A 17362-nucleotide genomic window follows, 5' to 3' on the forward strand; every position below is an offset into this window, starting at 1 on the left:
GGCGTCACTCGTCTTGCTCAAGCTCGTTGTTACCTGTCAAACTAACTACTAGACTGTTGAGTCAGCGTAGCACCTGTCTGCCTTATAGAATGCTGTAACGTTAACTACGTATATTTATGGAGAGAACTTCTGCTTTCTTAAAAGAAGCATAAACTAATGGTCAGTTTTGTGTTTACTTGCTGCTTTAAAGTAAATACGTATTCTAGAAGCTTTCAGCGGCTCATCCGCGAGAAGGAGATTGGAGGCTAATATCCAGTTGATTAATGTTACTTTCCCCCTTGTTTCCAGGATGATGAAGAGCATAACATTATAGCTGATGGGAAGTCGTTCCTGGAGTCAAGGAGACCGACACGAATTTGGAATCTGAGCACACATTAGCCGGAATGAGATAATAGAGCGGCGTATGCAAGATAACCTTGACACTTGTCCCCTCAGATTCCAATTAGAATACAAAACATGACCACACCGGCTCTCTTGCCTCTCTCGGGCCGCAGGATACCGACTCTCTCGCCGGGTGCGTCCTCGTTTCCCCACCACAGGGCCACCCTGCGGCTCTCCGAGAAGTTTATCCTCCTCCTCATCCTCAGTGCCTTCATCACGTTATGCTTTGGAGCGTTCTTCTTTCTCCCGGATAATTCCAAACAGAAGCGCTTCGACTTGGGCTTGGAGGACGTGCTGATACCGCACATTGAACCCGGGAAGGAAGGCAAACACAGCGGTGGCCAGGTCATCATACATGGTCCAGGAGGACACGATGAACACCGACACAAGTAAGACCCCCCACTCTTATATTTTCTCGATCTAGTTTGTGTCCTAGCAGTGTTATTGTGTGAATGGATGCCATTTATTTTAGAGGACTATAGGCCCAGTAAGAATCCAGACCTAGGGGATGTTCAAATCTCAAATCTCTGGCTCCAGGTTTTCCATGGTGCCAAATGAATGATAGAGCGGTCAGGGTTATTGATCTACCAAAGTGTCAGTCTGCTCCTGAGGTGGGGAACCTTCTTCTGGCTATTAGTGTTTTCAGCCACTCTCCAAAATAGTAGTAGTAGTAGAAAGCAAAGCACTGCAATGAAATGCATGTCATTTCATCACTAATGGAGAGGCTACCACAGGGACCCATACAATATGCTGGCCCTGTCTTTAAAAATCAGTTGTTTGTAGGCTATTGTATCGCTGATATTCATATTTGATATGCGCAATTAATGATCAGTACCACCTACACACACACACACTCACACACACCTCCCCACACACACTTTTCAAATGAATGTGGGTGATGCTACACAATGCAGCCGCTCAGCCGTGGAGCTGTAACAGTTCAGTTTAATATGGTCATATTTCACCTGTCCCTCTTTTTTTGTGTAAAACATGTCGTCAATTTGTCTGGCGACGGCGTGCTGCTGATTCCGGTCGTGATTGTGGGGCGGGATGTCACTCGTCACTCAGCTAAATGACACGTTAACGAGACGCGTTCCATCTGTCAAATCCCAGTCAGTCGCCCGCCCAGGCATTCGGTTGCTGATGTTCCCCCCCGAATTTCAACCAGCTGATTGGTCCATATTGCAGGCTGGCCTGTCCGTCAGATTACCCTTTGGGTTCTTGTCTGGCTGATTCAGAAAACGCAGGCAGGTGGGAGGTGGTCACCTCACTGCTTTCACTCTGTAGTCTGTGTGAGTGTGTGTGTGTGTGTGTGTGTCTGTCTCTCTGTCTCTCTGTAGGCGGTTTTCCACCAAAAACGAACCTGGTGTTGAACTGGTGCCGTTCGAAAGTCTTTGAACCATGGTGCTATCTAGTGAACCAACCCGCATTTACACCAGTTCTGAACGGAACTAAGGATGCGTCATCAACAATGGGTGCAATGCATGCAAAAGCAAAAGTTAATGAGATGCATTTTTTGTTTGGTGGAAACGCGACGAATGGTTCCAATGTTGGTTCACGAACGGGAACGGAGCCGGTTCTCTGTCGGTGGAAAAGGGCTAAATGTGTGTGTGACCAGCTGACTGGCTTGCTGGCCTCCTCTTTATCCAGACACCACCTCCAGCACCGCGCAACAGGGAAAAGCCATTTTTGTTAGATCTACAGGACCTCCGATGCCCCCCTCTCATCCCACGGGGGCAATAGAAACCTCCCAACCTCCATTACACAATTGCAATAGTGGCCTGCCGATTGGTGGACAGGGAAAAGAAAGACGCCGCTCGGCTGAGTGAGTGATTAGAAATGATGAATAGTTCGCCGGAGCTGTGAGCTTGAGTACTTGGCTATGGTCCCCAGGACGAGACGAGAAGAACCATAACAGACCAGATGACTGCTTTAGGATCCGTAATTGCTGGGCCGCTGTTGTGAATTGGATTAGAGTAATTGGAGCGTAGAGTTTAATCCTCTTCAGGTAATCACTGCCTTGGTTCTTCATATTCTGTCCGCACAAATGTGATATTTGTGGGGTTGTTTTGATTCACACTCTACTCACAGCCCACAAAGCTGCCTGCTGTGTGATGCAGAAACACACTGAATAGCACACTAGTTAAACTCACCTGTAGGCGTATGCAAACAATAGAACGACCTGTAGATATGATCCACACACACACACACACACACACACACACACACACACACACTCACATACTTATATTGATCAGATTTGCTTACACACATTTGCCCTGTCTTTGAGAACCGTGCAGATGCTTATTCTTTTCGCACACATATGCACGACACGTACACGGCGCATGCACACTCACTTCATCTGATTGTATAGGTTAATCTGTCAAATTCCTGACAGTACTAATTTTTTATGCTCCTCGTGGCTGCATTACGTACTCTTATGTACTCTGTCTTTGTCTGCTCTCACTTACACACACACACACACACACACTGCCTGGAGTCCTGGTGGTCTCCTACTGTGTGGAGAGTACCTGCTGGACTTGGTAATGCCTGAGCAAGGACAGAAGTAGGCCACCATTGCATGCATTGTAAAAGAATGTGTGATGTTTCGGCCAGCATTGTGCTAGTTTGCGTGTGTTACTGTTTGAGTGAGTGACAGAGGAAGAGATGTGTTGTTTTGACCAGCATTGTCTGTGTGTGTGTATGTGTGTATTTCTGTGTGGGAGAGAGTTGTGTTACAGTGTTATGAATAGGCGGTAGAACTTCCACCTCCTCGGTAGCTGTTTTCTCCAAGATTGTGGAGGCTGTTGGGATTGGGGGCTTTGTGACGATGGTGGTTGACCTGAATGGCTGGGCTCCGTGATGCAGCCTTTGTAATTGTGGCAGCCATTTGAATAGTGCACACAGCCTTACTTAAAACTCGTGTCTGTTATTTCGAAGCCACAAAAAAAATTCTGTTTGTGAAACTTATTTCTTTTTCGTTCAGTTTGATTATTTTTAATTATCTCTTCCTCTGGGCCGTTATCCCTGTGTTCTGATCGTGTGTGTGTGTGTGTGTGTGTGTGTGTGTGTGTGTGTGTGTGTGTGTGTGTGTGTGTGTGTGCGGACGTGGACATTGCTGCTGCTACTATGCCTAACTTGGCTGCCAACCCTGACACGTTGTTGGACTGTAGGCATTAGTGTGTGTGTGTGTGTGTTGGGGGTGGGGGTAGGGTCACTTTGTTTCTGGTGAGTGAAGATGGCAGCGTGCATGGCAGTCGCAGAGCGGCTGGCATGAATGCCAACTGGAGCGAGGTGGACAGAGAGGGCAGAGAGGGCAGAGTTCACAAAACCAGGTCAGAGGCCCACATGCCACTGTGTGTGTGTGTGTGTGTTTGTGTGTGTGTGTGTGTGTGCATCCTCTGATGTGTGTATGTATTTGTGTGTGTGTGTGTGTGTGTGTGTGTGTGTGTGTGTGTGTATGCTCAGCTGTGATGGATTTAGACTGTTTTTGTTTTTTTCCTTTTCTTTTTATTTCAACGTTATTCAAATATATTCATTTTATGTATGAAAGTTTTTGCATACGGTAGTACTTTTGAATTGAAAGTTTTGGCATATCTGCAAAGTGTGTTTGTAAGTTTATACTGTGTGTGTGTGGGGGTGTGTGTGTGTGTGTGTGTGTGTGTGTGTGTATGTGTGTGTGTGTGTGTTTCCTCTTTCCGTCTGGCTTACTGGGACGTATCTCCAGTGCTTTAAGCATGTGTTTAAGGCTGACTCAGCTACAGCAGGGCATTAGCGGCCGACCAGTTTCCCTCTTCAGACAGGCACCTGGATTACCCAGCAGGCACTGGGGCGGGGAAGAGGAAGTTTGGAAGGTGGTAGGAAGGACGAAGAGGAGGAGAGGAGTGAACCGAGAGGAGGATGAGAAAATGGAACTTAGTAGGCAATCTACTGTAAAGCTAGTGTGAAATTTGTTTAAATTATATCATAATAAAATGTTGAAGAATGAAGCATAAAGTCAAGGCCTAATTCTGACAATGTCTGCTGTGATGCCCATCCCATTTTTTTGTGCAAAGGAGTGCTTTTTTTGAGAGGTCACACAGAGTTTGTGTATGTGTGTGTGTGTGTGTGTGTGTGTGTGTGTGTGTGTGTGTGTGTTTTAGAGAGAGAGAGTATGAGCGGGAGAGAAAGAGAGAATGCATGCATCGTTAGTGATGGGATGTGTTGCCCCTGCTTCACACTTCTGCTTTTGCTGCTGGAGCTGTGGCACTGAAGGTGCCTCCGGATGACTGAGATGGAGGGATAGAGAGTGTGAAAGAGAGAGAGAGAGAGAGAGAATATAATAACTGAAAAGGAAATGGTGGAAGTGAGAGACAAAGAAAAAGTGTGTGTGTGTGTGTGTGTGTGTGTGTGTGTGTGTGTGTGTGTGTGTGTGTGTGTGTGTGTGTGTGTGTGTGTGTGTGTGTGTGTGTGTGTGTGTGTGTGTGTGTGTGTGTGTGTGTGTGTGTGTGTGTGTGTGTGTGTGTGTGTGTGTGTGTGTGTGTGTGTGTGTGTGTGTGTGTGTCCCCTTCTCAAGTGGGTTATATGTCAGATCAAGGTTCACCGGAACATTTCCTCGCATCAATTTATCTCTGCTCCCATTGGCCGAGCCCCTCTCCATCCCATAACAGCACCTACTGTGCTACATACCGTAATTTCCCGACTACTAGCAATGAGGCTAATACAGGGTAGCAGTTAATATGGTGTTTATATGGTGTTGTTTCTTCTAACTTGCATAAAACACTATTGTGCGGCTTATATGTGGGAAATGACTGCACAGGCCCACATGGCTTCTCTTGACGCAGGATGGTGGAGCGGAACACACACTGTGTCCTGCTCCAGCAGCACCACAGACTCTCAGGCCTGCGCTGGGCTGGGCCCCCCTACTTTACATGTTGCCTCAACACAGCCCCAAGTCCACTCTAATCCCCACTCAACTTAAGACACACAAACGCGGGAAAGCGCACATACAGCATACAGTACATTTGCCATACTGTATGAAATAGATTCTGTGTGTGCATCAGAGTTGGGATTAGCTCAGGGAAATGAAGAAAAGGCTTGTGTGTGTGTTGCACGGAGCGAGTGCTGGTGAGATTATCTCGTGTAATAGTGATGTTGTCTCATGGCCCACCCACACACTGCTACAAGAATAGGCCTAGATCCGTGTGAATATTCATCAAGGCCATTCATACGCCAGTCACCTTGAGCTGTGTGTGTGTGTGTGTGTGTGTGTGTCTGCTTAACAGAGATGCACCTTGAATGCGCCTCCATTGTGTAGTGACGGCATGGTGGCCTGTGGCCGGTCGCTCTTTTCGTCACCGTGGTTTAGTGTATGAAAAACAAAGCAATCCCACATGTCGCGCTAACAGAAAAACCCTGTGTTAATCCCACCCAAACCCGAAGCAGTGGATGTATGTGGGGCAATTGTGCAAGGCTTAAAGCCTGCTCTCCTTGGGAAAGGCAAAAGACAGGCTTGCTTGGTTCTTGTGGTTTCGCGAGGATTGGCGCTGAGAAAGTCGGCCTAAAATCTTAAAGGCCATATTTAGAACTCTCCGTTGAGGGGTTGTTTAGAACCGTCATACAGTACCAATTTCAGGCCCTGAGGAACCATTTCTAGTTCTGAAGAACACTACCTGCCAAGAAAAGCATTCCTTGGTGTAGGAAAAGGAACTGAACCCATTAAAAAAAGAACCTTATGAAGAACCATCTCTCTTTGCTGGTCTCGTGCCAAGACGGTGCGCACTCGCTAATCCAAGGATATGTGCGCCCGGAGTGGCGAGATGATTTGTGTGAGGCTTAGACACACGGCGCCGCGCGGCACTGCTGAGGCTGAAACTCGGGGCTCGCTTGGTACGTGCTGCCCACTCATCATCTGCGCGAGCGCCAGCCAGCCTGTTTTTCAGGAACTGGCCCGAGGCGACGAGCTGGACGGACGGTCACTGCTGTCATCAGACGTCTGAGAGCTGTCAGTCTCCGCCGTCTCCCAGGCAACGTCGTGGGAGCTCTTTCCGGACCGCCCGGACTGATTGGCCCTCAACGCTCTTCCTGTGGAAATCACCTTCTGCTGAAATGCTGTGTTAAGCATTCACGTATTGTCTTTTGTTTGTGATTTAACCTTTTTAATACAAGTTTACCAACACAAGTGAACAAGGTGAGATCACAAACAAACTGACATTGGTATAAATATTTATGTATGATAATACCAATTGCCTTCATACATGACAAGGAAGGAAAGGATTTAAGATTAAGAATGACTAAATCAAGTACAGTTACAGGAGATACTTCATCTCCAATAACAAAATCAAATCCCAGGCAGCCAGTGGTTTGACCCCTTCCCTTCTAACCCTGGCAGAAGTCTACAAAGGTCTGAGGCTTTTTGAGAAGATAGGACGCTCTCAAAATGACATGGATAGTTTAATTTAATTTGAACAGCATCGTTTTGTAGAACATGCAGAGTAACTAATGCATGAGATTGGAACACAAAGGCATAATAACATAAAATAAATAAATGTTAAAGAGAAATGCCTACAACTTTTGCACAGGGCTGTGCATGCTCTTGCACTGTTGACCCTTTTTCTCACTCTGGTTTGCTTTTTCACACGCCCTCATTAACTCTCCACTTACAAACACACACACACACACACACTCTCACTCCTCGGTCAGACGAGATACCTAACGCCTAAGCTGTGGTTTCTCCGGTCAGCCACTTGCCCACATGCTCGGCCTCAAGTCTCCCCTCCCCCCCAGCCGTATAGAGGAGCTCTTACTGCCGTCTGTAGCATACATTATCCACGACCATGTGCTGTGAGCTGACGGAAAAACCTGTTCCTAGAACAGCGCTGGCACGCTGAGAATATTCATGCATGTATAATGTATGCTGTATAATGTATAATGTAGTCCATATGGTGTGTGCATTATGTAGCAAGCGTGCTATATGTTCTCCTTCTGCTTGGAGGCTGCAGGTAATCCTATGAGCCTTATTGTGTGTGTGTGTGTGTGTGTTTGTGTGTGTCCCAGCTGTGGCCCTTGTCTATGTCTATATTTAGCCAGCCGGCCCCTGTGAATGACCGCTAGCTCTATCAGCACTGATGATGTTAGCGGCTGAGGCTTGCTAATCTGTTGTGTTCGGAGCTGTCTCAAAAGCTCATGTGAATCGCGCTGCCAGTTTCTCATTGTGTTCACATGTAAAACACACACACACACACACACACACACACACACACACACACACACACAATTTATTTGTAATCCCTCGTGGTAGACCTTAAATGAGTTTCTTGTGTATGTGTGGTTTGCCTCGTCAGTTAGATCGGCTTTTAAGTGGTGGTGGTGGTGGTGGTGGGGTGTGTGTAGAAGATGTTCTGGAGACTGAAGAATTCATTAGTGCCAGCCTTCTTTCCGATGAGATCATCTCCCCACTCTGGTGGGTGGGTGTGTATATGTGTGTGTGTGTGTGTGTGAGTGGGGTTGAACAAGAAAGTGAGACTGTGTGTGTGTGTGTGTGTGTCACCGTTTAATGTCTCCATCCTCCTCTTGATCATCCTCTCTTTCCATCATCATCTCATCTCTACTTACTATATCCTCCTTTACCCTCCCCTCCGATTTTTGCATTCTTTTCCTCTGCGCTTTTTTGTTCCACATTCTTTTATCTTTCCTTTTTCATTATCTCACCTTCCCTGCTCCCTCTCTCCCTCCCTCTCTGCCTCTTTATGACGGTCATGCTGCAGGTATTTGTATAAAGTTCATTTGGACACATTGCCTCTGGTCAGGTCAGTGTAGACAATAGCTGCAGCTCCTTGATCGAGAGCAACATTACATTCTCAGAACACCTTTCCATTCCAAACCTGCCCGTTCAAACACCAGAATATCGCAGATTCTTTTTCTACTGCCTTCTACTGTTTCAAACTGGTTTTCCTACACTGTGGAGTTGCTCTTTGAAAACGAGTTTTGTCCTACACGGTTGGTTAGGATGACTGCTCATCAAAAGCTGGTCTGTAAGCAGCTTTGAAATGAGTGTTAACCGCGCCTCAGAACAACAGCAATGAATGAAGATGACAAGAGTAGGACTCTATTAAGGAAAAAAAGGCAAATTGCGTATCGTATAATCCTGTGCATTGCTTGTGGTAATGCGCAGCTAAAAAAACAGGTTAAATGCGATTGGGATAAATCTGACTGAAAAGAAACAAGAAACGCTCCTTCAATTCTGTAATTTCCTCACTAGATTTCTGTTTTACTGTCGTGTGTCTCTCTCTCTCTCTACCCTTTGTACTTCTCCATTCAGCTTTGCACTTTTCTGGTCTCGGCACTTCTGCTCTTTATCCATGCCCTGTATGGGCTGTTCCTGGGCTGTTCCTCAGCTCTACCAAGGCTAAGGGGGATTGATGTCAAGTTTACCCTAGTGCTGCTGAGTAGGTACAAGGAGATTGGCACTGCCCAAGCCTAATCATCAGGTTATCGCCGTGTCACTGGGCGAAGGAGCAGTGGCTAGTTCTAATGGAGTCAAGGTTAGTAGAATTAAGCCGAATGCATGATTAGGTGCACTGTATACACAAAAAATCAGGATGGAGACTTAATACCTTCCTGTGAAAATGCCACACAGACATAGACCTGGTAGGCACATCTAGACTCCTGCTTCATTCATTTCAGGCAGGAGCCCTTTTCACATACGAAACTAGATAATGTTTCCAGTAAGAACTACAGGTAAAAAAAATGGATGGAGGGATGGATGATGAACGGCATCACAAAGACATTAAACATTCCTGAGGGAGATACTGGGAGAGGAATAGGGGCAAAGGCTTCACTACTTTTGGAGCAATCTTGCTGGGCAACCACATAACCTGTTCCATGTGCTCTAATAGGAAGATCATGAACATTGGCCTGCCGATGGTTCTTTAGAAAACAAATTGTTGGCCAATATCAACGGGAACCATTGCCATAACCACAGACATTCCCCTTCAACATAGCTCAAGAAGTTCCCTGGTGATTTACTCTGATATCAATGTAGTGAATTCAGGTCGAGAGGTCTCCCATCTCCCTTGTCCTTCTCAAACACATCAGTTCAATGTTTTTTTTAATGCCGACTGGAGCTGTTGTGAATGGTATTAGTCCACCAGGTGAAAGATTAGCGGCTCAGCTGTAGCGTTTTGCTCCCGTACCCAAACAATGCCATAGAGGTGGGATATAAACGAGTAGGCTGAATTAAAGGGCCCTCAGTGGGGCTTAGGTATTAGGGTGCTGCAGTCCTCAAGTGCCCTTACTGAGAGCCTGAGCTGCATTGCCTGCACCCCCACATTAGCCTGCATCTCTCAAGGGGCTCAGAAGACGCCACTGGGCTCCGTCCGAATGGCCTTCTCTGTTTACTTGTTTGTGTTTGGGCATATATGCATGCATGCAGGCATTTGTGTGTGTGTGTGTGTGTGCGTGTGTGTGCCTGTATGCATACATATTCAGGCATGAAGTGTTTTTGTTTATCTTTGTGTGACTGGTGGGTGGGTGTGTGTGTGTGTGCACACATTATTTGAGTGTGTGTGTGTGTGTCTGTGCAAATCTGTGTGTGTGTGTCTGCCAGGGCCAGGTGCTTGCGATGAGATGAGTCATGCTTTCAGTATGAGGTGAGAGCCCTTTACGAACTTGTTTGAGCTGGAGCGCTTGGGCTCTGTGAATAAGTGATGTGACACTATGTGCACTGTAATGTATAGTGGCGTATCTGTTACCGCCCCTAAGTGTGTGTTTAAGTGGTCAAGGGTGACCACTGTATGTGCGTTGTGTGTGTGTGTGTCTGTCTGTACATGAATAATGCAACTCCACCCAGATTCTTGCCTAAGACAACAGCCATTGTCTGTCTGTTCTTTCTCTCTCTCTCTCTCTCTCTCTCTCTCTCTCTCTCTCTCTCTCTCTCTCTCTCTCTCTCTCTCTCTCTCTCTCGTGTCGGTCGGTGCCAACTCTGCATGGCAGTTTCCACTCGTGCTCCCAGTCTGAGCCACCAGGGTGCCAGACCTGAGCCAGCCAGTCCCCTCCAGTCCAGCTTGAACAGGTCGGCTGAGAAAAAGCCGAATTGAAGCTCTCCCTCTCCTCTCCTCTCCTCCCTGACTCCAACCTCTCCTCCTCCCCTCTCTTCTCTTCTCTTCTCTTCTCTTCTCTTCTCTTCTCTTCTCTTTTCTCTTCTCCTCTCCTCCCCTCTCTTCTCTTCTCTTCTCTTCTCTTCTCTTCTCTTCTCTTCTCTTCTCTTCTCCTCTCCTCCCCTCTCTTCTCTTCTCTCCTCCCCTCTCCTCTCCTCTCCTCCCTGACTCCAACCTCTCCTCCTCCCCTCTCTTCTCGTCTCTTCTCTTCTCTTCTCTTCTCTTCTCTTCTCTTTTCTCTTCTCCTCTCCTCCCCTCTCTTCTCTTCTCTCCTCCCCTCTCTTCTCTTCTCTTCTCTTCTCTTCTCTCCTCTCCTCTCCTCTCCTCTCCTCTCCTCCGACTCCAGCATCTCCTCCCCTCTCCTCTCCTCTCCTCCCTGACTCCAACCTCTCCTCCTCCCCTCTCTTCTCTTCTCGTCTCTTCTCTTCTCTTCTCTTTTCTCCTCTCCTCCCCTCTCTCCTCTCCTCTCCTCTCCTCTCCTCTCCTCTCCTCTCCTCTCCTCTGACTCCAGCCTCTCCTCCTCTCTCACTCCAGCCTCTCCACCTCCCCTCCCCTCTCCTCCACTCTCCTCCCCTCCCTGACTCCAGCCTCCCTTTATCCCCTGTAAATCTCTCATATGCTGTTAAATGGGATATTGCCGATGACTCCTGCCTCCTGACCTTATCGCTCAGAGGCGGGAGTGAGAGAGAGAGGGGGAGATTTCGGTCCAATCAAAGCCAAGGTCATGGGTGACATCGCCCCGAGGGCGCGTCGTGCGTGTATTAACAGACGTGGGTGGTATTATAAGTGGATTGGACGAGGGACCGTTCCCTTGGTGATTAAATGTGACCCGCCTTGGGCCGCGATGTCGTGGCAGCGGGTTACTGCGGTAACCGCAGTACTGGAAACTACAGAGAGACGCTGAAGCAAATGACCAAGGGAGGGAGTCACTTACTTACGCACTCGTGAGGAAGTGAGAAGCGAGAAGCCAGGGAACCGTCCATCAGAAGTAAAAAATAAATAAATAGGTCCGTGTCAGACGAGGCTATGAAACTGAGAAGTGGGTATTTGGAACGCTGCGAAACTGCGATGTTTTTTTCATAAGACACGCATATTTAGGAGCAGTGCGAGGCGATGCAGCCTTGCCATTTACTCCAATCGGTCTTTTCAGTCTCTTTTTATTTTATTTTTTTTGGGGGGGGGGGGGGGGGTGTTCACATAAATTCTTCTTTTCCTCCGTTTCTCGTTTGCCACTCTTCCTCCGGTGACGGTTAGCTCAGTCATTCTGCCGCTCTAGTCCACATCTCTCAGGCTGAGCGTGTTGGAATGCATCACTTTGTCTCTGTCCATCAGCTTCTGCGGCGTAATGGAGCCGGGCCTTCTGTAAAGACTACAGAGGGAGAGATAGCGAGAGAGAGAGAGAGTGTGTGTGTGTGTGTGTGTGTGGCAGTTTGAATTTGTGTGTAAGTGTGTTTCAGTATGTGCGTGCGCCTAAGTGTCTGTAAGATTGTGTGTGTGTGTGAGAAAGACAGAGAGAGAGAAGGCGAGTGAGCAAGAGATTGAAAAGGAGTGAGAAAAATAAGTTCCAAAAGAGACCAGCATGAGTGATGGTGTCGGGGATAAAATGGTGGAGTGAAAGGGAAGGGGTCCATAAGGGCCATGAAAGAGGGAGAGAAGAAAGGAGCAGGTGATGTGAGCGAGGGAGAGGAGGGCAGAGAGAAAGAGCAAGAGAATGAGGGATGGGAGACTATTAGGAGGATGGGAGTCGGAGAGAGTGGTGCTGGCGGAACGTTCTGGAAGTGTTAGATGCGAGTGAGTGAGTCGGAAGTCGGAAATCTGGCAGCCGTCCTGTGACAAAATCTCAGGTGACTGTCTCCCGCTGTAACAGCAAGCCCAGGGGCCTGTTAGCAGTGCAGACACACATTCAGTCTGACACACACACACACACACACACACACACACACGTTTCTACATAGACATGCACTCAACCTAGTCTTCACACTCACATTTAACACACCCACACAGAGTCTTGCACTCATCTACAAACACACACACAGACACACACACACACACACACACACACACACACACTGTCTTTCGGTCACACGCAAGCACTGTTCAGCACACACACAAAGGACGGGTGTGTTGTCTTCCTACTGCCATCCTTCATTAAGCCAAATGGGTCAGCACAAAACCAGGACACACCCATAGACGACAGGAGGGGAGGAGGAGGAGGAGGAGGAGGAGGATGGAGGAAGGAGGAGGAAGAGCAGGATGAGTGCCCACAACAGGAGATGTCCGGACGGGGAAGGAAAGCAGTGAGGGGGGAAAGAGCGATCGATGGACTGAGTGTGAGAAAGAAAGAAAAAGAAAGAATGGGAGAAAGATAAAGACAATAATACTCGTAATGGCCTTTATTTGTAGAGCACTTTTCTATAATCAGGTTCCTAAGTGCTTTACAAAGGGGAAAAAAAACATGGACATAAAATTAGGTTTCAAAATAAAGCAAACAAAGCAATTACTGTAGTTAAAAAACAACAACAAAAAAAAAATACAAAGCAAGCCATACAAGCCATCAAAGAAAAACAAAAACACTTTTAGATGTAAACTAATACAAACGCAATACAATTATCTATAAAAAGGTCCCTTTAATAACTTTTAATAGAAATTAACCCTAGACAGATCAAAATGAATTGAAACTCAAACAAAGTCTGGAAAGGCGATAAAAGTGGGTTTAAGGAGAGACTAAAAGGGTGATATTTATTCAACTCTTATTTCTTCAGGCAACTCATTCCAGAGCCTTGGGGCCGTGACTGCAAATTAGCTGTCCCCTTTATAGTCTTTAACTTCTGAAAGTTAGATGTTGAAAATCCTCCTCCAAAAGATCTCACAGTAGAGAGAGCTATGTTCACCTGCACAATCAGGACTGATCTATAACTGGGAGAGAGGCCATTAAAAGTAATCCGTAAATTTTTAAAATTCAAAATTCTGAAGCATATTGAGCCAGTGTAGATAGCCAAGAAAGCGAGGGAGAGAGAAGAAATGAAGAAAAGCAGGAAAGCTTGAGAGTGTTTGAAGGGACCCGGTCATCCAGTGTGGCATTGAGGGCCACTGAAGCCTGACGGGCCCCACTTACAGGGCCACAGCGGGAGCCGATAGCGTCGGCCGACTGTTCCCAGGAGCGCTCTCCGCTTGATGGGTCACTCAGACGGCCAGCAAACAAACACACGGACCAGCTCCCGCGGCCTGCCGTCTCACGCTAGCCCTTCCTGGGGCGGGCCAGACGCTAGCTAGCAGGAAAAACGAGCATTTTTGGCGAAAAGAAAGAAATAGAGAGAGAGAGAATGATTAAGTGGAACAGATGATGGGTGGGAGAGCGAGAGAAAAGAAAAGGGAGTGGAAAGATGGAGAGAGAGGGGGTGGGGGGGGGCGGGATTGTGGATTGTGAGCATGTAAAGGAAATCTGAGCAGTTAAGCGGCATTGTTTCTGCCTTGGGGTGAACTAGGCCAGGCGGTAACTCCATCTCGGGGACTCCATTACGGATCTCTGTGCTTCACAGAAACTCAACAACAGGGGACTCCATTTTGGCTCCTTGCCCTGCAGTTGCCATCTGAGGGACTCTGTTATGGTTCCGTGCCCGTTCAGGAAACGCTGCTTTGGCTCTGCACCATTGCAAAACGCCACCCGAGGGACCCCTGCGTTGGCTCGTCGCCGTGGTGTTAACTTCATGGGGATTATTGTATAGTTATGAGTCTGTGTAAGAAAAGCCATTTTCAAGGGGACAAAAAAGCCTTTAACCCCAAGGGGATTCCATTTTGGCTGTGTTTCCTCTCGGGATGCTTATTGAGGGGAATGCATGATGGCCCTTTCTGTGTGAGGGGAACTGCAGCCCACTGAAACGGTGTCTGAGAAGACACCATGTTGGCTCAACTCCCCACAGCAACTGTGCGATGAGATCAGCCATTATGGCTCAAACCCCCCACCCATCCACCCACCCACCAGAAGGCACGGAGCATCACGCCCCCTCTCTGTGTGTTTTCTCATCGTCGGAGCATCTCTCTCTCTCTTCCTCTCTCTCTCTCTCTCTCTCTCTCTCTCTTCTCTCTCTCCCACATGCTCTTTCTCTCACTCCATGAGTCGCTGTCTCTGGTGGTCTCTCTCTCTCTCTCTCTCTCTCTCTCTGTCTTTCTCTCTCTCTCTGTCTCACTCTCTCGCTCGCTCGTTCTCTCTCAGCAGGAGCTCTCCTCGAGTTCCTCACTGTTAACTCAACTGGGGGGTCTTCTCTAACCCCTGCGGTGCAGCCGTGTTTGTTTATGTGCTACTTGTATTTACATGTGTGGCTGCCTATGCACTATGCGTGTGTGTGTGTGTGTGTGTGTGTGTGTGTGTGCGTGTGTGTGTCTCGCTCTTAGCACTCTTTACTGCACTGATGTGTTTCCTTTGGGTTGTGGGTGTTCCACTGGCGAGGAGGTAGAGAGATAGAAAGATGGGAGGGAGGGAGAGAGAGAGAGAGAGAGAAAGATGGGAGGGAGGGAGGGATGAAGGGAGTGAGGGAAAGAGAGATAGAAAGAGGGATGGATGGAGAGAAAGGAGCAGCTGCTCAATCTTCTAAGCAGATTGCAGATTCAGAGAGTAAACAGGGCAGAACAAAGTGGCGGCTGCATTTTAAAGGACCCAGGTAAATACACACAGACACACACACACACACACACACACGGGGGGGGGGGGGAGGGGGGGAGCAGAGTGTTCCGCCCAAAGTGTGAGTTAAGAGCCATCTTGTCATACCTGTCATTTATGTCTTACAACTCACTGCAGATTGTATACACTTCTGCCATACCCTTGTGTGACTGTCTCTCTGTGTGTGTGTGTGCCTGCCTGTCTGTCTGTCTGTGTGTCTGAGGGGACTCTTTCTGGATCTCTGTGGAGTTGGGGGCAGCCAATGGGTGTAGGACAGCAGGGAAGAGGCAGCATCTCCCCAGGTGCACACTAATGTGAGGACAGGAGAGAGCGGCTCACCCTGGCTGGGTCTCAGGAGAAGTGTGTGTGTGTGTGTGTGTGTGTGTATGGGGCCAGACTTGGAGAGAGACTGAGAGAATGAGATTGTATTTCAGGTTAGCTCTCTGGGTATTTTAAATTGTGTGTGTCCAGGCCTTCTGTTTGTGTGTGTGTGTGTGTGTGTGTGTGTGTGTGTGTGTGTGTGTGTGTGTGTGTGTGTGTGTGTGTGTGTGTGTGTGTGTGTGTGTGTGTGTGTGTGTGTGTGTGTGTGTGTGTGTGTGTGTGTGTGTGTGTGTGTGTGTGTGTGTGTGTGTGTGTGTGTGTGTGTGTGTGTGTGTGTGTGTGTGTGTGTGTGTGCGCACACACGTTAGTGTTTGTGGGCCAACATCAGATCCTTATTTTGCGACCCCATTTATTTCCGCCTCTTCACATTGAAATCAGTCCCTCCCGTCACGGCTCCTCTCCAGCAGCACACAACGCCATTGTGATGCAGCGCTACGGCGGGCCAACCCATCATCTCACCACTGCACCTCCTGCACTGTGCTGCTGCTCAGAGGGAACTGCACAGAGAAGTGTGTGTGTGTGTGTGTGTGTGTGCCATTGTGATGCAGCGCTACAGCGGGCCAACCCATCATCTCACCACTGCACCTCCTGCACTGTGCTGCTGCTGTTCAGGAGGAACTGCACAGAGAAATCTGCCTTGATAATGCAGCATAATCACCATCATCATCACCACCACAAGAACAAAAGGGAGGGTGTGTGTGTGTGTGTGTGTAGGCCCAGATATTAGAGCGTTTAAGTGAGTCTCTGTTATCACATCTCCTGTCTGTTGCTAATAGGTCTGGCAGTGCAGAAAACCTCCAGCTAGCCCAGGATGATAAAAATGGAGAGGGGGGGGGGGTTGTTCTTCTATCCTTTCTTTTCTGCCTCTCATCCAATTCCTTTCCTCTTCTGTTCTCTCCATTTTCTCTATCTATCTCTTCTCTCTCACTGTCATTTCACCCTCTCCATGTCTGTAAGTCTCTCTCTCTCTCATTCTCTCACTCTATCCCTTCCTCCCTCTCTCCCTCTTTCAGCCTCTTTATCTTTCTCTCTCTCTCTCTTTCTGCCTTCTCCCTCTTTCAGCCTCTCTCTCTCTCTCTCTCTCTCATCTGGCTCTCTCCTTCTTTATCTCTTCAGGGAAAGCTTCAGAATGAGACGAGAGAAACCGCAAAACAAAAGCTCAATGCGCGGCTGTGTAATGGGTCTCTGGGTTTTGTTAAGGACCTCTTGTGTGTGTGTGTGTGTGTGTGTGTGTGTTGTCATGCCATGGATCTGTCTGTTGTCAGTGCCCGTGCTGTATAAGGCTGTGTGTGTGTTGTGTGTTTGTGTTGTGTGTTATATATGTAGCTTTCGGTTCAGTCAGCTCTGAGAAGACTCGTTGTGTGGCTGTGTGTGTGTTTCAGAAAGAGAAAGGGGTGGGGGTGTCTGACTCTGTGTGTGTGTGTGTGTGTGTGTGTGCACTGTGAGGGCCTGTAGGGATGATCTGTCCAGCTTGTCAGACTTCTCTGGCCCCTAAAACTGTGCCGTGACATTTGATCCCAGCACACACACACACACACACACACACAAGTTAACCCAAATTTACTTCAAAGACTATGAGTAGAAAGTGCTCTTGGCAATTGTAAGGTTTCCAATCACCCTGAAGCTGTGTGTGTGTGTGTGTGGGGGGGGGGGGGGGGGTCTGTGTGTGTGTGTGTGTGTGAGGTCTTGCAAGCATGTTTGTGTGAAAAGGGTCAATGTTTTGAGTCTGTGCTCTCTCTCTCTCTCTCTCTCTCTCTCTCTCTCTCTCTCTCGTTCTCTCTCTCTCTCTCCCCCTTCCCCACTCTCT

General features: G+C 48.0%; 1 protein-coding gene across 5 annotated transcripts in view; it reads left to right on the forward strand.

Moving 5' to 3' along the window:
* Positions 1 to 17362, forward strand: part of man1a2 (mannosidase, alpha, class 1A, member 2) — a 131186-nt gene that overhangs the window by 1241 nt on the left and 112583 nt on the right. For 4 of the 5 annotated variants that reach the window (XM_062534449.1, XM_062534450.1, XM_062534451.1 and 1 more), the window contains one exon: positions 289 to 770. In XM_062534449.1, the coding sequence (XP_062390433.1) occupies positions 457 to 770 (314 nt within the window). In that variant the 5' untranslated portion in view covers positions 289 to 456. Of the gene's footprint in view, positions 1 to 64; positions 160 to 288; positions 771 to 17362 lie in introns of those variants that run through there. The other variant, XM_062534453.1, reaches the window with a different exon arrangement.

Source organism: Sardina pilchardus, chromosome 4, assembly GCF_963854185.1.
Source record: "Sardina pilchardus chromosome 4, fSarPil1.1, whole genome shotgun sequence".
In the NCBI taxonomy this organism is placed as follows: Eukaryota; Metazoa; Chordata; class Actinopteri; order Clupeiformes; family Clupeidae; genus Sardina; species Sardina pilchardus.